This window comes from Anomaloglossus baeobatrachus, chromosome 12 (genome assembly GCF_048569485.1).
Source record: "Anomaloglossus baeobatrachus isolate aAnoBae1 chromosome 12, aAnoBae1.hap1, whole genome shotgun sequence".
Taxonomy (NCBI): domain Eukaryota; kingdom Metazoa; phylum Chordata; class Amphibia; order Anura; family Aromobatidae; genus Anomaloglossus; species Anomaloglossus baeobatrachus.
The window spans coordinates 12,005,337-12,031,879 of NC_134364.1; the positions used below are offsets into that span (position 1 = coordinate 12,005,337).

The following is a 26,543-nucleotide window of genomic DNA, read 5'->3' on the forward strand; positions in this document are numbered from 1 at the left end:
ATTTTAATGAGCCGTCAGTATCCATCTTTGGAGATGGGAATATTCCTTTTAACCCTTCATTTTCTGTATCGATCTCCGCTCGGAATGTTTACATTACACGTTCGGCGGCGAGTAATATGTTCTCATGGAAACGATCCAGCGAGGAGCGAAATCCACATAAACACCATCTTGTCGATAAACACAAAACGACAACTTTACACAGCGGAGAGGAGAGTTTTAACCTTTTTTTTTTATTTATTCGCCTTTTTGGCGGAAAAACAAAACAAAAAACCCGTCAAATCTTGTTATATCTGAGAGTGATGTGACGAGGCCCTGGCACTGATCAGCGACGGGACACACTGATACAATCGTTACATTCCGGGGATTCCGATACAACACGCTCTATAGTAATCGCTGCCCGGAACGACGGTGACCGAAAATCGCGCCTCGTACCACGCGGAAAATATGGAATAATGGTCGTTACTTTGTGTTCTCTAGCTCCACATCAAAAAATCAAATCTTTATTTTTATATCGCGCTAACATATTCCACAGCGCTTTACGTACATCAGGAACACTGTCCCCATTGGGACTCACAATCTAGAGTCCCTATCAGTATGTCTTTGGAGTGTGGGAGGAAACCAGACAACCCGGAGGAAACCCACGCAAACACGGGGAGAACATACAAACTGCTTGCAGATGGTGTCCTTGGTGGGATTTGAACCCAGTACCCAGCGCTGCAAAACTGCAGTGCTAACCACTGATCCACCACAAGACTGCAGTGCTAACCACTGAGCCACCACAAGACTGCAGTGCTAACCACTGAGCCACTATAAACTGCAGTGCTAACCACTGAGCCACTATAAACTGAAGTGCTAACCACTGAGCCACTATAAGACTGCAGTGCTAACCACTGAGCCACTATAAGACTTAAGTGCTAACCACTGAGCCACTATAAGACTTAAGTGCTAACCACTGAGCCACTATAAGACTGCAGTGCTAACCACTGAGCCACCGTGCCACCCTCTAGATCCAGGAATAGAAGGACTGTGACTCTGCAGATGATTGCACCATTCTGGGCTTATGGCTGTCTCAGTCGTGCAGGAGTTAATATTTCCACGCTGGTTTTTTTTTTTCCTTTCCATTTTAGGGGTCTAAGATGTGTAAGTGAATGGAGCGAAACGATCCACGTTACTATTAATGGTGCAGAATAATTGGTTGGTACGGGGATTTATAAATATCCGCAGGTGATAAGGTTCAGAGCGACGCTCTGCAGAGCGCTACGGCAATCAATAATTATATTCACAATTTATTAATACAGCTGGCAGGGGGTGGGCGGAAGAAAGAGTCTGCTGAAACATATCTATGAGAGGCGGGAGAGGGAATGAACAAAGCTCTGCAATGCGATAGTCTGCAGAATGTGCTAATACATAGAGGCGCAATGACCTGTAGATCTATAGAGAGGTCAGTGGTGCAATGATCTGCAGAGAGTGGATCTGTCAGGAGGGAGAGATCAGGGGCCTGTCCCGGGGGGCACATATTTTTAGGCAATATTTGTATGTGATGCATTGTAGGTGGGAGTAGATGAGATCAGGGACCATCATATGCACAGCGGAGCCCGGATGGGGGAACAATCGGCCGGTTGTTGGAGGTGACGAGGCCCCGGCCGCTCCGGCAGCATGTGAAGAGTTTCCACTAATTCCATCGTCTTGTGGAAATCACAAGGAAAGTATTAAAAAAAACAACAAAGAAAAGAAGCAGGCGTCTTCTGGAATAGCATAGTATGAGGTTATCAGCAGATGTAGCAGAGCTTAACGTGTCAGTAACGTGTTTCCTTCTTCAATATGTCCCTTAAGCTACATGCAGTCCCATGTAACACCACAGATAACACAGTGATTACTCTCTGAGTACAGATAATGTAGTAGATGTCACCTGCAGTCCTATGTAACACCACAGATAACACAGTGATATCTCTGAGTACAGATAATGTAGTAGATGTCATCTGCAGTCCTATGTAACACCACAGATAACACAGTGATATCTCTCTATGTACAGATAATGTAGTAGATGTCACCTGCAGTCCTATGTAACACTACAGATAACACAGTGATATCTCTGAGTACAGATAATGTAGTAGATGTCACCTGCAGTCCTATGTAACACCACAGATAACACAGTGATATCTCTGAGTACAGATAATGTAGTAGATGTCACCTGCAGTCCTATGTAACACTACAGATAACACAGTGATATCTCTCTGAGTACAGATAATGTAGTAGATGTCACCTGCAGTCCTATGTAACACCACAGATAACACAGTGATATCTCTCTATGTACAGATAATGTAGTAGATGTCACCTCCAGTCCTATGTAACACCACAGATAACACAGTGATTACTCTCTGAGTACAGATAATGTAGTAGATGTCACCTGCAGTCCTATGTAACACCACAGATAACACAGTGATATCTCTGAGTACAGATAATGTAGTAGATGTCACCTGCAGTCCTATGTAACAGCACAGATAACACAGTGATATCTCTGAGTGCAGATAATGTAGTAGGTGTCGCCTGCAGTCCTATGTAACACCACAGATAACACAGTGATATCTCTGAGTACAGATAATGTAGTAGATGTCACCTGCAGTCCTATGCAACACCACAGATAACACAGTGATATCTCTCTATGTACAGATAATGTAGTAGATGTCACCTCCAGTCCTATGTAACACCACAGATAACACAGTGATTACTCTCTGAGTAAAGATAATGTAGTAGATGTCACCTGCAGTCCTATGTAACACCACAGATAACACAGTGATATCTCTGAGTACAGATAATGTAGTAGATGTCGCCTGCAGTCCTATGTAACACCACAGATAACACAGTGATATCTCTCTATGTACAGATAATGTAGTAGATGTCACCTGCAGTCCTATGTAACACCACAGATAACACAGTGATTACTCTCTGAGTAAAGATAATGTAGTAGATGTCACCTGCAGTCCTATGTAACACCACAGATAACACAGTGATATCTCTGAGTACAGATAATGTAGTAGATGTCGCCTGCAGTCCTATGTAACACCACAGATAACACAGTGATATCTCTCTGAGTACAGATAATGTAGTAGATGTCACCTGCAGTCCTATGTAACACCACAGATAACACAGTGATATCTGAGTACAGATAATGTAGTAGATGTCACCTGCAGTCCTATGTAACACCACAGATAACACAGTGATATCTCTGAGTACAGATAATGTAGCAGATGTCACCTGCAGTCCTATGTAACACTACAGATAACACAGTGATATCTCTGAGTACAGATAATGTAGTAGATGTCACCTGCAGTCCTATGTAACACCACAGATAACACAGTGATATCTCTCTGAGTACAGATAATGTGATAGATGTCACCTGCAGTCCCATGTAACACCACAGATAACAGTGATATCTCTCTGAGTACAGATAATGTAGTAGATGTCACCTGCAGTCCCATGTAACACCACAGATAACAGTGATATCTCTCTGAGTACAGATAATGTAGTGGATGTCACCTGCAGTCCCATGTAACACCACAGATAACACAGTGATATCTCTCTGAGTACAGATAATGTAGTAGATGACACCTGCAGTCCTATGTAACACCACATATAACACAGTGATATCTCTGAGTACAGATAATGTAGTAGAGGTCACCTGCAGTCCTATGTAACACCACAGATAACACAGGGATATCTCTCTGAGTACAGATAATGTAGTAGATGGCACCTGCAGTCCTATGTAACACCACAGATAACACAGTGATATCTCTGAGTACAGATAATGTAGTAGATGACACCTGCAGTCCTATGTAACACCACAGATAACACAGTGATATCTCTGAGTACAGATAATGTAGTAGAGGTCACCTGCAGTCCTATGTAACACCACAGATAACACAGTGATATCTCTCTGAGTACAGATAATGTAGTAGATGTCACCTGCAGTCCTATGTAACACCACAGATAACACAGTGATATATCTCTGAGTACAGATAATGTAGTAGATGTCACCTGCAGTCCTATGTAACACCACAGATAACACAGTGATATCTCTCTATGTACAGATAATGTAGTAGATGTCACCTCCAGTCCTATGTAACACCACAGATAACACAGTGATTACTCTCTGAGTAAAGATAATGTAGTAGATGTCACCTGCAGTCCTATGTAACACCACAGATAACACAGTGATATCTCTGAGTACAGATAATGTAGTAGATGTCGCCTGCAGTCCTATGTAACACCACAGATAACACAGTGATATCTCTGAGTACAGATAATGTAGTAGATGTCACCTGCAGTCCTATGTAACACCACAGATAACACAGTGATATCTCTCTGAGTACAGATAATGTAGTAGATGTCACCTGCAGTCCTATGTAACACCACAGATAACACAGTGATATCTCTCTGAGTACAGATAATGTAGTAGATGTCACCTGCAGTCCTATGTAATACCACAGATAACACAGTGATATCTCTGAGTACAGATAATGTAGTAGATGTCACCTGCAGTCCCATGTAACACCACAGATAACACAGTGATTACTCTCTGAGTACAGATAATGTAGTAGATGTCACCTGCAGTCCCATGTAACACCACAGATAACACAGTGATATCTCTCTGAGTACAGATAATGTGGTAGATGTCACCTGCAGTCCCATGTAACACCACAGATAACAGTGATATCTCTCTGAGTACAGATAATGTAGTGGATGTCACCTGCAGTCCCATGTAACACCACAGATAACACAGTGATATCTCTCTGAGTACAGATAATGTAGTAGATGGAACCTGCAATCCTATGTAACACCACAGATAACACAGTGATATATCTCTGAGTACAGATAATGTAGTAGATGGAACCTGCAGTCCTATGTAACACCACAGATAACACAGTGATATCTCTCTGAGTACAGATAATGTAGTAGATGGCACCTGCAGTCCTATGTAACACCACAGATAACACAGTGATATCTCTCTGAGTACAGATAATGTAGTAGATGGCACCTGCAGTCCTATGTAACACTACAGATAACACAGTGATATCTCTGAGTACAGATAATGTAGTAGATGGCACCTGCAGTCCTATGTAACACTACAGATAACACAGTGATATCTCTGAGTACAGATAATGTAGTAGATATCACCTGCAGTCCTATGTAACACCACAGATAACACAGTGATATCTCTGAGTACAGATAATGTAGTAGAGGTCACCTGCAGTCCTATGTAACACCACAGATAACACAGTGATATCTCTCTATGTACAGATAATGTAGTAGATGTCACCTGCAGTCCTATGTAACACCACAGATAACACAGTGATATCTCTGAGTACAGATAATGTAGTAGATGTCACCTGCAGTCCTATGTAACACCACAGATAACACAGTGATTACTCTCTGAGTAAAGATAATGTAGTAGATGTCACCTGCAGTCCCATGTAACACCACAGATAACACAGTGATATCTCTGAGTACAGATAATGTAGTAGATGTCACCTGCAGTCCTATGTAACACCACAGATAACACAGTGATATCTCTCTGAGTACAGATAATGTAGTAGATGTCACCTGCAGTCCTATGTAACACCACAGATAACACAGTGATATCTCTCTGAGTACAGATAATGTAGTAGATGTCACCTGCAGTCCTATGTAACACCACAGATAACACAGTGATATCTCTCTGAGTACAGATAATGTAGTAGATGTCACCTGCAGTCCTATGTAACACCACAGATAACACAGTGATATATCTCTCTGAGTACAGATAATGTAGCAGTGTGAGAGGCTAGTGATGTCCTGTGGAAGAGACTGGAAGAAGAGTGGACCAAAATCCCCCCAGAGCAGTGTGAGAGACTAGTGATGTCCTGTGGAAGAGACTGGAAGAAGAGTGGACCAAAATCCCCCCAGAGCAGTGTGAGGGACTAGTGATGTGCTGTGGAAGAGACTGGAGGAAGAGTGGGCCAAAATCCCCCCAGAGCAGTGTGAGGGACTAGTGATGTCCTGTGGAGAGACTGGAGGAAGAGTGGACCAAAATCCCCCCAGAGCAGTGTGAGAGACTAGTGATGTCCTGTGGAGAGACTGGAGGAAGAGTGGCCAAAATCCCCCCAGAGCAGTGTGAGAGGCTAGTGATGTCCTGTGGAAGAGACTGGAAGAAGAGTGGACCAAAATCCCCCCAGAGCAGTGTGAGAGACTAGTGATGTCCTGTGGAAGAGACTGGAAGAAGAGTGGACCAAAATCCCCCCAGAGCAGTGTGAGAGACTAGTGATGTCCTGTGGAGAGACTGGAGGAAGAGTGGCCAAAATCCCCCCAGAGCAGTGTGAGAGACTAGTGATGTCCTGTGGAGAGACTGGAGGAAGAGTGGACCAAAATCCCCCCAGAGCAGTGTGAGAGACTAGTGATGTCCTGTGGAAGAGACTGGAAGAAGAGTGGACCAAAATCCCCCCAGAGCAGTGTGAGAGGCTAGTGATGTCCTGTGGAAGAGACTGGAAGAAGAGTGGGCCAAAATCCCCCCAGAGCAGTGTGAGAGACTAGTGATGTCCTGTGGAAGAGACTGGAAGAAGAGTGGGCCAAAATCCCCCCAGAGCAGTGTGAGAGACTAGTGATGTCCTGTGGAAGAGACTGGAAGAAGAGTGGCCAAAATCCCCCCAGAGCAGTGTGAGAGGCTAGTGATGTCCTGTGGAAGAGACTGGAAGAAGAGTGGACCAAAATCCCCCCAGAGCAGTGTGAGAGACTAGTGATGTCCTGTGGAAGAGACTGGAAGAAGAGTGGGCCAAAATCCCCCCAGAGCAGTGTGAGAGACTAGTGATGTCCTGTGGAAGAGACTGGAAGAAGAGTGGACCAAAATCCCCCCAGAGCAGTGTGAGGGACTAGTGATGTCCTGTGGAAGAGACTGGAAGAAGAGTGGACCAAAATCCCCCCAGAGCAGTGTGAGAGACTAGTGATGTCCTGTGGAAGAGACTGGAAGAAGAGTGGGCCAAAATCCCCCCAGAGCAGTGTGAGAGACTAGTGATGTCCTGTGGAAGAGACTGGAAGAAGAGTGGGCCAAAATCCCCCCAGAGCAGTGTGAGAGACTAGTGATGTCCTGTGGAAGAGACTGGAAGAAGAGTGGGCCAAAATCCCCCCAGAGCAGTGTGAAAGACGAGTGATGTCCTGTGGAAGAGACTGGAAGAAGAGTGGGCCAAAATCCCCCCAGAGCAGTGTGAGAGACTAGTGATGTCCTGTGGAAGAGACTGGAAGAAGAGTGGACCAAAATCCCCCCAGAACAGTGTGAGAGACTAGTGATGTCCTGTGGAAGAGACTGGAAGAAGAGTGGACCAAAATCCCCCCAGAGCAGTGTGAGAGACTAGTGATGTCCTGTGGAAGAGACTGGAAGAAGAGTGGGCCAAAATCCCCCCAGAGCAGTGTGAGAGGCTAGTGCTGTCCTGTGGAAGAGACTGGAAGAAGAGTGGACCAAAATCCCCCCAGAGCAGTGTGAGAGGCTAGTGATGTCCTGTGGAAGAGACTGGAGGAAGAGTGGGCCAAAATCCCCCCAGAGCAGTGTGAGAGACTAGTGATGTCCTGTGGAGAGACTGGAAGAAGAGTGGACCAAAATCCCCCCAGAGCAGTGTGAGAGACTAGTGATGTCCTGTGGGAGAGACTGGAAGAAGAGTGGGTCAAAATCCCCCCAGAGCAGTGTGAGAGACTAGTGATGTCCTGTGGAAGAGACTGGAAGAAGAGTGGGGCAAAATCCACCCAGAGCAGTGTGAGGGACTAGTGATGTCCTGTGGAAGAGACTGGAAGAAGAGTGGACCAAAATCCCCCCAGAGCAGTGTGAGAGACTAGTGATGTCCTGTGGAAGAGACTAGAAGAAGAGTGGACCAAAATCCCCCCAGAGCAGTGTGAGAGACTGGTGATGTCCTGTGGAGAGACTGGAAGAAGAGTGGGCCAAAATCCCCCCAGAGCAGTGTGAGAGACTAGTGATGTCCTGTGGAAGAGACTGGAAGAAGAGTGGGCCAAAATCCCCCCAGAGCAGTGTGAGAGACTAGTGATGTCCTGTGGAGAGACTGGAAGAAGAGTGGACCAAAATCCCCCCAGAGCAGTGTGAGAGACTAGTGATGTCCTGTGGAAGAGACTGGAAGAAGAGTGGGCCAAAATCCCCCCAGAGCAGTGTGAGAGACTAGTGATGTCCTGTGGAAGAGACTGGAAGAAGAGTGGGGCAAAATCCCCCCAGAGCAGTGTGAGAGACTAGTGATGTCCTGTGGAGAGACTGGAAGAAGAGTGGACCAAAATCCCCCCAGAGCAGTGTGAGAGACTAGTGATGTCCTGTGGAAGAGACTGGAAGAAGAGTGGGGCAAAATCCCCCCAGAGCAGTGTGAGAGACTAGTGATGTCCTGTGGAGAGACTGGAAGAAGAGTGGACCAAAATCCCCCCAGAGCAGTGTGAGAGGCTAGTGATGTCCTGTGGAAGAGACTGGAAGAGTGGGCCAAAATCCCCCCAGAACAGTGTGAGAGACTAGTGATGTCCTGTGGAAGAGACTGGAAGAAGAGTGGACCAAAATCCCCCCAGAGCAGTGTGAGAGGCTAGTGATGTCCTGTGGAAGAGACTGGAAGAAGAGTGGACCAAAATCCCCCCAGAGCAGTGTGAGAGACTAGTGATGTCCTGTGGAAGAGACTGGAAGAAGAGTGGGGCAAAATCCCCCCAGAGCAGTGTGAGAGACTAGTGATGTCCTGTGGAGAGACTGGAAGAAGAGTGGACCAAAATCCCCCCAGAGCAGTGTGAGAGGCTAGTGATGTCCTGTGGAAGAGACTGGAAGAGTGGGCCAAAATCCCCCCAGAACAGTGTGAGAGACTAGTGATGTCCTGTGGAAGAGACTGGAAGAAGAGTGGACCAAAATCCCCCCAGAGCAGTGTGAGAGGCTAGTGATGTCCTGTGGAAGAGACTGGAAGAAGAGTGGACCAAAATCCCCCCAGAGCAGTGTGAGAGACTAGTGATGTCCTGTGGAGAGACTGGAAGAAGAGTGGACCAAAATCCCCCCAGAGCAGTGTGAGAGACTAGTGATGTCCTGTGGAAGAGACTGGAAGAAGAGTGGGCCAAAATCCCCCCAGAGCAGTGTGAGAGACTAGTGATGTCCTGTGGAAGAGACTGGAAGAAGAGTGGGGCAAAATCCCCCCAGAGCAGTGTGAGAGACTAGTGATGTCCTGTGGAGAGACTGGAAGAAGAGTGGACCAAAATCCCCCCAGAGCAGTGTGAGAGGCTAGTGATGTCCTGTGGAAGAGACTGGAAGAGTGGGCCAAAATCCCCCCAGAACAGTGTGAGAGACTAGTGATGTCCTGTTGAAGAGACTGGAAGAAGAGTGGACCAAAATCCCCCCAGAGCAGTGTGAGAGGCTAGTGATGTCCTGTGGAAGAGACTGGAAGAAGAGTGGACCAAAATCCCCCCAGAGCAGTGTGAGAGACTAGTGATGTCCTGTGGAAGAGACTGGAAGAAGAGTGGGCCAAAATCCCCCCAGAGCAGTGTGAGAGGCTAGTGATGTCCTGTGGAGAGACTGGAAGAAGAGTGGGCCAAAATTCCCCCAGAGCAGTGTGAGAGACTAGTGATGTCCTGTGGAAGAGACTGGAAGAAGAGTGGACCAAAATCCCCCCAGAGCAGTGTGAGAGACCAGTGATGTCCTGTGGAAGAGACTGGAAGAAGAGTGGCCAAAATCCCCCCAGAGCAGTGCGAGAGACCAGTGATGTCCTGTGGAGGAGACTAGAAGAAGAGTGGCCAAAATCCCCCCAGAGCAGTGCGAGAGACTAGTGATGTCCTGTGGAGGAGACTAGAAGAAGAGTGGACCAAAATCCCCCCAGAGCAGTGTGAGGGACTAGTGATGTCCTGTGGAAGAGACTAGAAGAAGAGTGGGCCAAAATCCCCCCAGAGCAGTGTGAGAGACTAGTGATGTCCTGTGGAAGAGACTGGAAGAAGAGTGGGCCAAAATCCCCCCAGATCAGTGTGAGAGGCTAGTGATGTCCTGTGGCCGCAGATGTGCTGAAGTCATTCTCAGCGACGGCCGGTGACGTCCTACTGATTGTGACTGTTGTTACCTGCAGAACATTTACTGATCATCTCTCTACAGTCATTGCTGCTCTCTAATTATCATCACCATGTTTTGGGCAAAATAAAGGTTTTCTGTTGATAAACTTTGGATCTTTTGTAAAACCCTGCTCTAGTGGCATGGTGCACCCCTTACCCTGCTCTAGTGGCATGGTGCACCCCTTGCCCTGCTCTAGTGGCACGGTGCACCCCTTACCCTGCTCTAGTGGCATGGTGCACCCCTTACCCTGCTCTAGTGGCATGGTGCACCCCTTACCCTGCTCTAGTGGCATGGTGCACCCCTTACCCTGCTCTAGTGGCATGGTGCACCCCTTGCCCTGCTCTGGTGGCATGGTGCACCCCTTACCCTGCTCTAGTGGCATGGTGCACCCCTTACCCTGCTCTAGTGGCATGGTGCACCCCTTACCCTGCTCTAGTGGCATGGTGCACCCCTTACCCTGCTCTAGTGGCATGGTGCACCCTTTACCCTGCTCTAGTGGCATGGTGCACCCTTTACCCTGCTCTAGTGGCACGGTGCACCCTTTACCCTGCTCTAGTGGCACGGTGCACCCTTTACTCTGCTCTAGTGGCACGGTGCACCCCTTACCCTGCTCTAGTGGCATGATGCCCCCTTACCCTGCTCTAGTGGCATGATGCCCCCTTACCCTGCTCTAGTGGCACGGTGCACCTCATACACAGAACCGGAGCATGTTCATCGATGTAGATGACCTTACTTCTGATAAACACGAGTGATCAGACATTGTGCTGTGATTCTGCTCTCCCGGGTATAGCGCAGCTGCAGCAGGAGATCAGCGCAGGGAGAGGCTCAGTTCTGTGACTTCTTTTATCATTTTACTCTGGTGAGGAATAATCTTATATAGAAACATTGATGCTGAGGAATTTTAGTTATTCATAGAGCAAGTAAATAACTCTTCCATTTGATTGGCTAAAAATCAGGACTCCTCTCCTCAAACAATTATTTCGGCAAGGGCAGAGCTTGATAATATCAGAAGGTTGCCAGAGGCTGCCCATCACCTGCCCTGTCCACAGAGGCTGCCCGTCACCTGCCCTGTCCACAGAGGCTGCCCGTCATCTGCCCTGTCCACAGAGGCTTCCCGTCACCTGCCCTGTCCACAGAGGCTGCCCATCACCTGCCCTGTCCACAGAGGCTGCCCGTCACCTGCCCTGTCCACGGAGGCTGCCCATCACCTGCCCTGTCCACAGAGGCTGCCCATCACCTGCCCTGTCCACAGAGGCTGCCCGTCACCTGCCCTGTCCACAGAGGCTTCCCGTCACCTGCCCTGTCCACAGAGGCTGCCCGTCATCTGCCCTGTCCACAGAGGCTTCCCGTCACCTGCCCTGTCCACAGAGGCTGCCCGTCACCTGCCCTGTCCACGGAGGCTGCCCATCACCTGCCCTGTCCACGGAGGCTGCCCATCACCTGCCCTGTCCACAGAGGCTGCCCGTCACCTGCCCTGTCCACGGAGGCTTCCCATCACCTGCCCTGTCCACAGAGGCTGCCCGTCACCTGCCCTGTCCACAGAGGCTTCCCGTCACCTGCCCTGTCCACAGAGGATGCCTGTCACCTGCCCTGTCCACGGAGGCTGCCCATCACCTGCCCTGTCCACAGAGGCTGCCCGTCACCTGCCCTGTCCACGGAGGCTGCCCATCACCTGCCCTGTCCACAGAGGCTGCCCGTCACCTGCCCTGTCCACGGAGGCTGCCCGTCATCTGCCCTTTCCACGGAGGCTGCCCGTCACCTGCTCTGTCCACAGATGCTGCCCATGATCTGCTCTATCCACAGAGACTGCCCATCACCTGCCTGTCCGCGAAGGCTGCCCGTCACCTGCCCTGTACACGGAGGCTGCCCATCACCTTCCCTGTGCACGGGGGCTGACCATCAAATGCCCTGTCCATGGGGGCTGCCCATCACATGCCCTGTTTACGGAGGCTGCCCATCATCTGCCCTGTCCACGGAGGCTGCCCGTCACCTGCCCTGTCCACGCAGACTGCCCGTCCTCTGCCCTTTCCACGCAGACTGCCCGTCCTCTGCTTTATCCACGGAGGCTGGTTATCCTCTCCCCTGTCCATGGAGGCTTCCTGTTCTCTTCCCTATCCACGGAGGCTGCCCGTCCTCTGCCTTCTCCACAGAGGCTGCAAGAGGCGGTCGGAAGCAAGTGACAGCAGCGGCAGAGACAGGAGGGCTGGAGAAGGTGAGTAAAGATTTTTTTTTTTATTTTCTCATACACGTGTGTTTTCTCCGGCGCGTGTCACACGGAACACCTCCGTGTGGTCCGTTTGCGTTCCGTGTGACATCCGTGATGCCAGAGAAAAACTGACATGTAGATGTGTGGAGCACACGCACACACGTATGCTCCACACGTACACACGGTCCATGGCAGAACACGCACGTGAGCGCAGACCCATTGATTTAAATGGGTCTACTTGTGCCGAGTCTCCGGTACGTGAGGAAAAGGACCAAACACTGTACCGGAGACACGTACCGGAGACACGTACCGGAGACATGTACCGGAGACATGTACCGGAGACACATACCGGAGACACGTACCGGAGACACGTACCGGAGAAATGTACCGGAGACATGTACCGGAGACACATACCGGAGACACGTACCGGAGACACGTACCGGAGACACGTACCGGAGACACGTACCGGAGACACGTACCGGAGACACGTACCGGAGACATGTACCGGAGACACGGACGTGTGAAAGAGGCCTTACTTGTTACCAGCACTTTTACATATGGGTAATCCTGGAAGAGGGGCGTCAGGAAAGCAGCGCAGCCCCTGAGCCCCCCCATATTGATAAACTTACTATTTAACAATTTAATATATGTTCTACTCAGGGGGGGGTCTTCCATATTGATCCTTCTCCTATTCATCACCTGTGTTCCTATGTGACCCCCCTTTAACAGGACCTTAGGTCTCTACACCCCAATATTGTCCCTGTGATTAACACATTGTTGGTCCTTAGCAGGGGTGTATATATCATTGGTACAACCTCTGCAGTCGCACAGGGGCCCAGGAGATAAGGGGGCCACTACCACCTCCAAATCAGCTGCACTTGTGCATTATGATGAACCCATATACTGGTCTTGCCCCTTTCGGTCTGTGTCCCCCTGTGGTCCTTGGGCATGAAGGGGTATAAATATGGGTAAATAATGTCCTCCAATTCTCCTTACTATAGAGCTGAATCTTCTCCCAGCTGCAGTTCTCCGTGGCCCCAGAGACTACAGGGGCCACACATCTGATTTAGCCTCACTGTTTCTTTAAATGGCACCTGTCAGCACATTGTTACATATGGAAGTGGAGGTTTTGCCAGTGGCGTGCCTTGAAGCTCCTGGGCCCCAGTGCACAAGATCTAATGGGGCCCCCAGATGTTGCAAGTCTTTAATAGCATTGGTCTTTTCATATAGACAAAAGGGACTTTGGGGACCCCTTAGCTCCAGGGCTTACCTGCACCTACTGTAGTTACGCCTCTGGGTATTGCTGTATAGGCGCTGGTCCTCCTATAAAAGGATTCCCTATAGATCCCATGAGAAATGTAGTGTAGAAGACATATGCAAATGAGACTAGAAGTGCTCTGGGGGCGTGTCCACACAGTACTGACACACCCACAATGCTCCAGGTGGCTTGGCAGGATTTCCCTCTGGCACATCAGATCTGTACATCCATGGAATAATTTGGTTTTAACCCCTTCCTGGCTGCAGGTGTCAGGCACTGTGAGTGGCAGGGAGGGTGGTGAGGAGGAGGAGGAGGAGGAGGAGGGGGACAGGGCTCCCTCCCAGCCTGGGATCAGTGTGTGCCTGAGCAGCTGAGGAGCAGTCCGTCCCCTGTGCTGGGCTGCCATGCTGTGTGGGACCCTGTGCCCAGCATCACTGCAGCCTTAGGGGGTCTCATCCGCGCTGTGCACCCCACACCCTGCTGCAGGAGCCGGGGACATGGCGGGGTGCAGAGGGGGGACATGCAGCCAAGCCGGGACCCAGCTCCTGAGAATGGGCAGGAGGAAGAGGAGGGAGAGGATGCTGCAGCAGGGCGCCTTCGTCTGCTGCCTGCTGGTCACAGTGTGGTGCCTGGCCGGCGTGCTGCAGGGACCAGGTGAGTGTCTTGTGGGGTCCTCACCTATGGGAAGACGCATCCCCCCTTCTGTGTGCGCCTCCAGTGCTACATTGTAGCAATATCGTGCAGGATGTTTTACTCTTCTTCGCTACAAACTGTAAACACGAAGATCCTCCAGATCGGATTGTATAAGATGCGGATCGCTGTGTTCTGCTCGGTGAGGGATTTAGTCGGCAGCAGAAGGGCTGGGACGCTGCGTCCTGTGCTGGAGCGACAGATGGTGGAATAGGTGCAGGCTCCAGCAACTACCACCCCCATCATCACACACAGTGCAGACCCTCCTAATGCATCGCACTGGGGGGGATAGTTTATTGTACAGATTGCTGAGATATCGATTCCTCCACTGGGGCAATAGTCTGTGATCGTCATGAGTGGGATCAGAACACTAGAGCCTGTGATCCTGGTTCTCCAGAGATCCGGCCCTTTGGTACCACACAGAGATGTCTATGATCTGACAATGTAGTGTCATATTTCCAATAGCAGAAATCTCAGGGAAGCCCCAAAGGGATCTGATGTCTCTGGAGAACCTCTGATTGTGTCAGGATCACAGATCCAATTTGATCTTACTTTTCTTCATCCGTTTGACTTGATTTCCTTTTTATGTATTCACTGATTTCAGTAGGATTCGGTCTATGGAGGGGTTTGGGATTTGGGGTACAGTCAGATGCATTTGGGGATTTCAGTAGGATTCGGTCTATGGTGGGGTTTGGGATTTGTGGTAGAGTCAAATGAATTTGGGGATTTCAGTAGGATTCGATCTATGGAGGGATTTGGGATTTGGGGTAGAGTCAGATGATTTGGGGGATTTCAGTAGGATTCAGTCTGTGGTGGGGTTTGGAATTTGGGGTACAGTCAGATGTATTTTGGGGATTTCAGTAGGATTCGATCTATGGTGGGGTTTGGGATTTGGGGTAGAGTCAAATGATTTTGGGGATTTCAGTAGGATTCGATCTATGGTTGAGTTTGGGATTTGGGGTAGAGTCAGATGATTTGGGGGATTTCAGTAGGATTCGGTCTATGGTGGAGTTTGGGATTTGGGGTACAGTCAGATGAATTTGGGGATTTCAGTAGGATTCGGTGTATGGTGGGGTTTGGGATTTGGGGTACAGTCAGATGAGTTTGGGGATTTCAGTAGGACTCGATCTATGGTTGAGTTTGGGATTTGGGGTACAGTCAGATGATTTGGGGGATTTAAGTAGGATTCGGTGTATGGTGGAGTTTGGAATTTGGGGTACAGTCAGATGATTTTGGGGTTTCAGTAGGATTCGGTCTATGGTTGAGTTTGGGATTTGGGGTACAGTCAGATGAGTTTGGGGATTTCAGTAGGATTCGATGTATGGTGGAGTTTGGCATTTGGGGTACAGTCAGATGATTTTGGGGTTTCAGTAGGATTCGGTGTATGGTGGAGTTTGGGATTTGGGGTACAGTCAGATGAATTTGGGGATTTCAGTAGAATTCGATCTATGGTGGAGTTTGGGATTTGGGGTACAGTCAGATGAATTTGGGGATTTCAGTAGGATTCGGTCTATGGTGGAGTTTGGGGTGCAGTCAGATGAGTTTGGGGATTTCAGTAGGATTTGTTCTATGGTGGAGTTTGGGATTTGGGGTAGAGTCAGATGATTTGGGGGATTTCAGTAGGATTCGGTCTATGGTGGAGTTTGGGGTGCAGTCAGATGAGTTTGGGGATTTCAGTAGGATTCGTTCTATGGTGGGGTTTGAGATTTGGGGTACAGTCAGATGATTTGGGGGATTTCAGTAGGATTCGGTCTATGGTGGGGTTTGAGATTTGGGGTACAGTCAGATGAGCTTGGAAATTGCCCCAATATCCCAGGATTTTCTCTGTGTTCTGGCCGTTATGTTCATTTTTTTCTGGCAGAAAGGACCTAATTGGTGCCAACGTACCCTTCAGCTGAATGTGGGTGACAGTTGTCACCCACCAACTGCAGCCGGTGTTGCTTAGCAATGGTCCCAATGTATGTGCATAATAACCAAGCTAAAAAGAAGAAATAAATGAGAATCCGGGACTCATCTTGTCAGTTACCTCCTGATTCCTAAAAGCCAGGTGATACCCAGTGTGCTTAGATTTTTGGGAAATCCGACAACCTTTTTGGGAGCGAAAATAATGGCCATAAAAGGTTGTCAACCGAATTTCCCAGGAGCGACATGTGTGATGTCGTTGGCCAGTTGGCTCCATTGTCACATGTCGGATGATTAAAGTCATCAGAGGTCGCGGTATAATGGCTGCCGCTTGACCTTTGGGTTACGTAAAGGAGATTGTCATCTGAGTAATGCTACGTTTAAAGTCACAGCTCGGCCGCCCGCCGCACACAAGGCAGGATTAACCTTGAGGCTTTGCTTTCAAAAATAAACTCAAAGAAGAATCAATTTGTAGCAATCTGAATCAACCTGAGGAGGAGGCCCAAGATAGGAGATGCTCGCAGCAAATGGCGACGTCGCTTACAGACCAGGCGGATTTTACCTTTTTCAGGGTTAATTCTTGGCTAATTTAAAAGTTATGGGAGGCGCAGCGTCCCCCCATCCTCAGTAATACCCCAGTCATTTCTAAGACCTTGTTGGGTTCTATAATTTGTTCTAATGCATTTACTACATTGTACCTCATGCCTGTAAAGACTGTCGGAGGATTGTCACTCAGCTTTCCCAGGTGTCTGAAAAGCAAAATAAACAAATAACATAAGAATGCAAAGTAGTGTTTTTTGGAATGATGGATTCCGTCGTCCCGCTTTCCCAGAAACTGATATTTGACGCAAAGGCTGAATAGATGGTCAATGTTTTGTGACAGCAGCTTCTATATCTAGGGAAGCAGGGACGGCATGCTATCGGAGTAACCTGTGCTGTTAGACCGTGGCCCAAGAAGGGTGAGAGTCCACGTCTTCCTACAAAGCAGCAAACAACTGTCACCGCCATATTGGACTGCAAAGAGCCCATATAATGTCCGTAGGCTGAGATCACACGTCCTGTAATCATCCGTTAGAACAGATCCATTGGCAAACTGATTTCTGCCGGATCCGTTTTTTTCTTAACATCGGAGTCTATAGAGTACGGATCCGTTAACGATCTTATCTTCCATTGAAACGGATGCTGCAAGATAAAATCGGATCCTTTACAAATGCAAGAAAAGCGGCGATCAGTTTCCATAGACTCCAATCTTAAAAAAAAACGGATTCGGCAGAAATCAGTTATCTAAGGCTGCTTTCACACCTCCGGTTTTTGCTATGCGGCACAATCCGGCACTTTGAAGGAAAATCGCAACTGTTTTTTTTTGCTGCCGGTTGCGATTTTCCTGCATAGACTTTAATTAGTGCCGCATTGTGCCGCATGGCCTTGCGTTCCGTCCGATTTTTGCCGCATGCGGCAGATTTAGCTGATGCGGCGGCCGGATGGAACGTTGCCTGGCACGTTTTTTCGTGCGGCAAAAAAAAACCGCATCGCGCCACATTCGGCCGATGCGGCGCATTTTTCAATGCATGCCTATGGCGGCCGGATGCGGCGCGATGCGGCAATAACCGCATCCGGCCGCCGCATGCGGTTTTTGCCACTGCGCATGCTCAGTAGCATGCCGCAAGCGGCAAAAACCGGACTGGCCGCAAAGGAAAAACTTATGCAAAGGATGCGGTGTTTTCACCGCATCTGTTGCATAGCTTGCACAGCCGGATTGAGCCGCAGAGCTCAAGCCGGATGTGTGAAAGCAGCCTAAGGCTGCTTTCACACATCCGTTTTTTGCCGTCAGGCACATTCGGCGAAATGCGGATAAAACGGATCTGCCACCGGATCTGTTTTATTCCCCATTGACTTGTATTAGTGCCGGATTGTGCTGGATGGCCTTGCGTTGCATGCAGCGTCTGCCGGATCCGGCGAAATTTCTTCGTCCAGCTGCCGGAAAGGACGCACCATGCAGTGTTTTTTGTCTCCGGGATCTGGCGCCGTCCGGCATGTTGCATAATGGAAGCCTATGAGCACCGGATCCGTCGTCATCCAGCATATGACGGAATCCAACAATGGATCCGGTTTTTTGAACTGAGCATAATCAGTATCACAACGGATCCGTCAAAAAAACGGAAGGAACGCAGTGAAAAAACTGATGCGACTGATCTGTTTTTTCGCTGGATCCATCGCATCACTTTTTTCGCCAGATCGTGCCTGACTACAAAAAACGGATGTGTGAAACCAGTCCAACAAAGGACAAAAAAGTTGTGTTTGCAGAACTTTTTTCTCAACGGATCTCAGCGGGATCCGATCTATCGGCTGATTACTGGACGTGTGAACTCAGCCGCCCTTTCTGGCTGTGTCTGCCTCCGTGTGAAAGGTAAGTTATAGCATGGCCTCTAGAATAACCACCAAAAAGAGGTTACCACCCTGCTTTCCCAGACTCCTGACCTGGGGTCACACGATGTAGACGCTCTCACCCGAGAGAATTCGGTTGATTGTGGTAATGAAACGCTGATCCTAGTGTCAGCTCAGTGTGGTCCGATCTCAGATGAGAGAAACGGAGGACACTGTGAGAAGAAGATAGACAACAAACTTTCTCCATCTCCTCCATTCTGTCCTCTGAATTCAGCCTGCACTCAGATGTCACCGGAGGGCAGTCCGATGGTTTCCACACACTTATACATCTCTGACTGACGTGTTGAATTGCAGCATGTTGTGTGTTTTTTTTCTCATGCCGATTAATTTTAAATCAGCCTCGGCACATTATATACCATTGGTCCGAGTGCTATCCAATAATAGATCCAATCGGATTCGTCCGATTACTGCGGTGGTTTGAGCGACTCTGAAGACTGGGTCACGTGACCATCCGAGAAAAATGGAGCTAACGCTAAGCAGACTCTGATCAGAGTGGGATCCGTTCTTCTCGGGGGTAAAGAAGAAAAAACAAAGTTTCTCCACCTTCTCCCTTCTGTCGGTCTGTGATCGGACCGCACTTTGAGGTCATCCGTTTTCAGAACAGTTTTTTTCACGGACCCATAGACTTCTATGGCCAAGTGCCATCTGATTCTCGGGGGCAAATCGTGCATAGGAAGGTCAGAGGCAATAATCAGACGTGTGCAGTCTCATTGAGTAACCTTGGTCCGAGTGGGATACCATTTTTTGACTGAAAATATGGTCGTCTGCACAAGGCCTAACTGTAAAGGCCACTTTACACCCAGAGATAAATCTGCGGCAGATCTGTGGTTGCAGTGAAATTGTGGACAATCAGTGGCAGGTTTGTGGCTGTGTACAAATGGAACAATGTGTCCATGATTTCACTGCAACCGCAGATCTGCCACAGATCTGCCACAGATCTGCCACAGATCTGCCACAGATCTGCCACAGATTTATCTCTGTGTGTGACGGGGCCTTAAGGCTGTATCACTATGTAGCAAGGCAGGTGTCTGGGAAAGCTGGGTGACGAATAAGTGGAGCTGTCATAGAGGCTATATTGTCACCCAGCTTTCCCAGTAATAGAAAAGTAAGATCTGTCTGATCCTAATGCTGGAGCTGCTGCGGCGCTTCGCTTTTCTCTCATCCCTTTGAGATTTTATTTTTTAATAAAAACCATGTGTTCATTTCTCTTAATTAAAAATCGGTAAATGTCATGTGACTCAGCGCCGCGTGTTATGAGGAGGCCGGGTGACGCGATCCGGGGTCTCTGGATGTGCTGCGATAGCGGAGGGGGGGGGGCACATGACTTCTTGGCGTAGTTCTTGTACAGAATAAATTGAATCATGTCTTAAAGGACCAGTCCATCCTTATGTCAAGATCACTCACTCATCACACAAGGAAGTGTTCTGCAACCGTCTAATAGACTTTGTGATCCAATTACGCCCTAAAATGCATCAGTCTGGAGTCTTGGTAGCTTACGGTCCAGATCTGGAGGTGTGTTACAATGTATCAGTGCAGGTAAAATGCATCAGTCTGGAGTCTTGGTAGCTTACGGTCCAGATCTGGAGGTGTGTTACAATGTATCAGTGCAGGTAAAATGCATCAGTCTGGAGTCTTGGTAGGTTCCAGATCTGGAGGTTTGTTACAATGTATCAGTGCAGATAAAATGCATCAGTCTGGGGTCTTGGTCGGTTAGGGTCCAGATCTGGAGGTTTGTTACAATGTATCAGTGCAGATAAAATGCATCAGTCTGGGGTCTTGGTAGCTTAGGGTCCAGATCTGGAGGTGTGTTACAATGTATCAGTGCAGATAAAATGCATCAGTCTGGGGTCTTGGTAGCTTAGGGTCCAGATCTGGAGGTGTGTTACAATGTATCAGTGCAGGTAAAATGCATCAGTCTGGGGTTTTGGTTGGTTAGGGTCCAGATCTGGAGGTGTGTTAGAATGTATCAATGCAGATAAAATGCATCAGTCTGGGGTCTTGGTAGCTTAGGGTCCAGATCTGGAGGTGTGTTACAGTGTATCAGTGCAAGTAAAATGCTTCAGTCTGGAGTCTTGGTAGGTTTCAGATCTGGTGGTGTGTTACAGTGTATCGGTGCAGGTGAAATGCATCAGTCTGGAGTCTTGGTAGGTTCCAGATCTGAAGGTGTGTTACAGTGTATCGGTGCAGGTAAAATGCTTCAGTCTGGAGTCTTGGTAGGTTCCAGATCTGAAGGTGTGTTACAATGTATCAGTGCAGGTAAAATGCATCAGCCTGGGGTCTTGGTTGGTTAGGGTTCCAGATCTGGAGGTGTGTTACAATGTATCAGTGCAGGTAAAATGCATCAGCCTGGGGTCTTGGTAGGTTCCAGATCTGGTGGTGTGTTACAGTGTATCGGTGCAGGTAAAATGCATCAGTCTGGAGTCTTGGTAGGTTCCAGATCTGGAGGTGTGTTACAATGTATCAGTGCAGGTAAAATGCATCAGTCTGGAGTCTTGGTAGGTTCCAGATCTGGAGGTGTGTTACAATGTATCAGTGCAGGTAAAATGCATCAGTCTGGAGTCTTGGTAGGTTCCAGATCTGGAGGTGTGTTACAATGTATCAGTGCAGGTAAAATGCATCAGTCTGGAGTCTTGGTAGGTTCCAGATCTGGTGGTGTGTTACAGTGTATCAGTGCAGGTAAAATGCTTCAGTCTGGAGTCTTGGTAGGTTCCAGATCTGGAGGTGTGTTACAATGTATTGGTGCAGGTAAAATGCATCAGTCTGGAGTCTTGGTAGCTTAGGTTCCAGATCTGGAGGTTTGTTACAATGTATCAGCGCAGGTAAAATGCTTCAGTCTGAATTCCAGGGCCCTAATTCATCATTGCTTTTTCTTCACTTTTCTGCCCCTTTTCAGCTGCTTTAGTATTTCTTCCTTATTTTCTATAACTTTTACTACTTTTTAAGTTTTCTTTCTTTTTTATGGTGTTTTTTTTTTATTTTCCCTCAATAACATTTTTAGGCAGATTCATGAAATGCCACTTTTACCATTTTTGGGGCTCGTCTCACTTCAGTCCCTGCCAGGGGTGAGTTGGGGGGGGGGGTTTGTTTTAGTTTTCAATTGTCATATTTTAGACAAATGTATGGCTTTTTAAAGGATTTCCACTTGTGGAGTTAAAAAGTCTCAAAAAACTGGATAAAAGTTAAAAAAAAAGCTTTTTATTTTTTTGTTTTGTGCCAAATTAATAAACCATTTTGAAGAATTCGAGGCAAAAGATGTCAGAGAATACCAGAAGACAGAAAAAAAAAAAAAAGAAAGTGTCCTCTATAAATCGCAAATGATGATTTGGGCCCCAGGTTCTATAGGTCACATAATTCACTTTATAACAATGTATCAATTCAGTAAAAAAAGACAAACAGCCTGAAGTCAATGACCGCAGCCGTGGTTAAGGCTGTGTGCGCACTTTGCGTCGTCCTAGTTGCAGTTCCAAACGCACCCGACGGGCAGTAATTGATTTTGGCCAAAGTTGCTTTTGACCACAAAATAGCGCTAAAAACGCATGCGTATTTACCGCGTTTTAGGTGCGTTTTTAGCGCTTTTTACATGCTTTTCAATAGCGTTTTGACAGATGCATTTTGAACATAAAGACACTGCTAAATAAAGTTTCAACAGTCAAACATAATGAAAAAAGAGAAAAAAAAGGGCCACAAATATAATTTATGAAAATAAAATAGTTATATTTCATATAATTATAGCGGTTATTTACTATTTAGTGGTAAAATATCAATAAATTAATATTTTTTCATTAATTTAATTGTCGGATTATGTGTGTGTGTAAAGGGACATATCAAATCTTTATTTTGATGTCCAAAAAGCATGCGTTTATTTAGTCCAATTGCATGTTTTCTGCACCTAAAAAGCAGGTAAAACGCTGGAATTTTGATTTTGCTTGCGTTTTCACATTTCTCATTGACTTCAGTGTTATCAAAACGCTGCAGAAATGGCAAAAACAATTGACATGCTGCTTCTTTGAGCGCATGTTTTTTGCCACAATTTATGCAAATTAAACGCAGCGTTTTAAAACGCAAAGTGCGGACGGAAAATCATCGTTTTCCATAGACTATTATGGAAAATCAAAACGCATGCGTTTTGGCATGAGAACGCTGCTGCTCAAAACGCTGCGGAAACGCAAAGTGCGGACACAGCCTAAGAAGGTGCCTCTGAGTTTGAGGGTTTGCTACATTGTATCAGCGCAGCATTCACATGGCAGATTTGTAAGGCTGAGTTCACACGTCCAGTAAATCCGTCCAGTAAATCCGTCCAGTAAATCCGTCCAGTAAATCCGTCCAGTAAATCCGTCCAGATCCGTTAGGATGGATCCATTGGGAAAAAAGTTCTGTAAACAAAACTTTTATGTCTGTTTTGGAAATATTGATTTTTGCAAGATCCGTTTTTTTTAACATTGGAGTCTATGGAGAACAGATCCGTTCACTGATCGCTATTTATCTTCCATTTTTCTTTCATTTGTAACAAACCCATTATTTTCTTACTGGATCAGCTTCAAATAGAAGATAAATAGTGATCTGTTACCAGATCCGTTTTCCATAGACTTCAATGTTAAAAACCCCCAAATCCTACAAAAGTCAATTTGTTTTCAAAACGGACAGGAAAGTTGTGTTTGCAGAACTTTTTTGCAAACGGATCCGTCCTACAGATGATTACGGGACGTGTGCACTTAGCCTTAACAGTACCCCTTAACACACCCCACAAAAAAAAAAAATCACCAGCGATACCAACCGATAAACTGCAGATTAACTGCGAGGCATTAAAAGTACCACAAGCGGCTGCTCACAAAGCTGCAAACAGCTGACTCCAGGAATTAGCACAGTTTTCTATTCCTCAGAGTCAGTGACATTGTGAACAAGCTAATCCCCTCTAATCCGTAAATCCTAATTTTTTCCTAAAAAACAAAAAAAAAATAAATCTGGAGCGGCGCCCCTTGCAGTGACGTGTCCGGGTCTGCCAACACCACCGCATTAACCCTCATTACATAAGTGCCAGATTAACAGCCTTTAATAGAAACACTAATGTTCTACTTTTACATAACGCTGCGTGTTTTTGGGGTGAGGGTCAAGGGGGTCGGGGTTGTACCCTATGATTTGGAGGATTTCACACTTTTGATATTATATAGAAAAGGTAAAATAAAGCATTTTATAAGATTTCTCTTCTCACTGCAGGACGGGGAAAGTCTTCAAGAGACCGGACGTCGGGGAACGCCATTACTTGGAGGAATCGTAAACTTATGGCGTCCGGGAACGCAACGGTTGAAAAGAACTGCACTGAGCCAGGTAATATAATAACACATACATAATATGTGATAACTGCTGCACTAATTACATGAGGAGTCTCCAGTCCCAGCCAAAGCTGCAGATTATCCACACACTAAGGCAACACAGCTGAGTGTGGTTTGGATGTGACTGGAGTAGAAGGCGGGAGGTTTTCATCTAGTGCCAGCAGCGGAGTTATGCAATCTCTCTTATGCTACCAGCGGAGAGTGGGGTCATAAAATATACATTACACAGGAATAAATCTATAAATCATGCGGCTGTCCTCTCAGATAGTCTGCGTGTTCAAGCACTACAGGATCCAGGAGAGAACGAATCCTGCCCAGGGACAAAGAATGCACAGTTCTGACGGAATCACAAGGTGCAGAGCGAAATCGCTGTTATCACCGCAGCCTCATCTGTGGTCATGTGAAGACTGAGACATGTCCATGAGTCTGGAGATTACAGGGTTAAATATGGGCTACCAGGGAGTGGCGCAGGAGAGTAGAGCAATAAGTGGCGGGCTGTGGATAGGGGCTATGTGGCCGGCTGCATATGGCGGCTGTTTTGCATGTGTGGTGGTGGATGTGGAGGGCTTTGCATAGGGCTCTGTGGCAAGCTGTGGATGATGGCTCTGTGGCCGGCTCTGAATGGGGGGGGCTATGTGGCTGGATCAAGATGGGAGCTATGTGGCCGTCACTGGATGGGGTCTATGAGGCCGCCACTGGATGGGGTCTATGAGGCCGCCACTGGATGGGGGCTATGTGGCTGGATCAAGATGGGAGCTATGTGGCAGGGTCTGGATGGGGACTATGTGGCAGGCTCTGGATGGGGACTATGTGGCAGGCTCTGGATGGGGACTATGTGGCGGGCTCTGGATGAGGACTATGTGGCGGGCTCTGGATGGGGACTATGTGGCGAGCTCTGGATGGGGACTATGTGGCGGGCTCTGGATGGGGACTATGTGGCGGGCTCTGGATGAGGACTATGTGGCGGGCTCTGGATGAGGACTATGTAGCGGGCTCTGGATTAGGACTATGTGGCGGGCTCTGGATGGGGGCTATGTGGCGGGCTCTGGATGGGTGCTATGTGGCGGGCTCTGGATGGGGGGGCTCTGTAGCTGTCTTTGGATGGGGACTATGTAGCGGGCTCTGGATGGGGGTTCTGTGGCGAGCTGTGGATGACTGCTCTTTGGTTGGCTCTGTAGCGAGCTGTGGATGGGGGCTCTGTTTCGAGCTGTGGATGGGGGCTCTGTGGCGAGCTGTGGATGGGAGCTCTGTAGCGAGCTGTGGATGGGGGGCTCTGTGGCTGGCTCTAGATGTGGGCTCTGTAGTGGGTTGTGGATGGGGCTCTGTGGCTGGCATTAGATGTGGGCTTTGTGGGGGGCTATGGATGGGGCTCTGTGGGGTGCTGTGGATGGGGCTCTGTGGCCGGCTCTAGGTGGGGGGCTGTGGATGGGGCTCTGTGGCCGGCTCTAGATGTGGGCTCTGTGGGGGGCTGTGGATGGGGCTCTGTGGCTGGCTCTAGATGTGGGCTCTGTGGGGGGCTGTGGATGGGGCTCTGTGGCCGGCTCTAGATGTGGGCTCTGTGGGGGGCTGTGGATGTGGGCTCTGTGGTGGGCTGTGGATGGGGCTCTGTGGTGGGCTGTGGATGTGGGCTCTGTGGCCGGCTCTAGATGTGGGCTCTGTGGTGGGCTGTGGATGGGGCTCTGTGGCCAGCTCTAGATGTGGGCTCTGTGGGGGGCTGTGGATGTGGGTTCTGTGGGGGGATGTGGATGGGGGCTCTGTGGCCGGCTCTAGATGTGGGCTCTGTGGTGGGCTGTGGATGGGGCTCTGTGGCCAGCTCTAGATGTGGGCTCTGTGGGGGGCTGTGGATGGGGGCTCTGTGGGGGGCTGTGGATGGGGGCTCTGTGGCCGGCTCTAGATGTGGGCTCTGTGGCCGGCTCTAGATGTGGGCTCTGTGGCCGGCTCTAGATGTGGGCTCTGTGGCCAGCTCTAGATGTGGGCTCTGTGGTGGGCTCTAGATGTGGGCTCTGTGGGGGGCTGTGGATGTGGGCTCTGTGGCCGGCTCTAGATGTGGGCTCTGTGGTGGGCTGTGGATGGGGCTCTGTGGCCAGCTCTAGATGTGGGCTCTGTGGGGGGCTCTGGATGTGGGCTCTGTGGGGGGCTGTGGATGGGGGCTCTGTGGGGGGCTGTGGATGGGGGCTCTGTGGCCGGCTCTAGATGTGGGCTCTGTGACCAGCTCTAGATGTGGGCTCTGTGGCCAGCTCTAGATGTGGGCTCTGTGGGGGGCTGTGGATGGGGCTCTGTGGTGGGCTGTGGATGTGGGCTCTGTGGCCGGCTCTAGATGTGGGCTCTGTGGTGGGCTGTGGATGGGGCTCTGTGGCCAGCTCTAGATGTGGGCTCTGTGGGGGGCTGTGGATGTGGGCTCTGTGGGGGGATGTGGATGGGGGCTCTGTGGCCGGCTCTAGATGTGGGCTCTGTGGTGGGCTGTGGATGGGGCTCTGTGGCCAGCTCTAGATGTGGGCTCTGTGGGGGGCTGTGGATGGGGGCTCTGTGGGGGGCTGTGGATGGGGGCTCTGTGGCCGGCTCTAGATGTGGGCTCTGTGGCCGGCTCTAGATGTGGGCTCTGTGGCCAGCTCTAGATGTGGGCTCTGT

General features: G+C 48.8%; 1 protein-coding gene across 3 annotated transcripts in view; it reads left to right on the top strand.

Moving 5' to 3' along the window:
• SLC24A4 (solute carrier family 24 member 4) overlaps positions 1-26,543 on the top strand; it is a 130,432-nt gene that overhangs the window by 13,624 nt on the left and 90,265 nt on the right. For 2 of the 3 annotated variants that reach the window (XM_075330992.1, XM_075330993.1), the window contains exons 1-2: positions 13,903-14,202; positions 23,800-23,910. In XM_075330992.1, the coding sequence (XP_075187107.1) occupies positions 14,046-14,202; positions 23,800-23,910 (268 nt within the window). In that variant the 5' untranslated portion in view covers positions 13,903-14,045. Of the gene's footprint in view, positions 1-13,902; positions 14,203-23,799; positions 23,911-26,543 lie in introns of those variants that run through there. The other variant, XM_075330994.1, reaches the window with a different exon arrangement.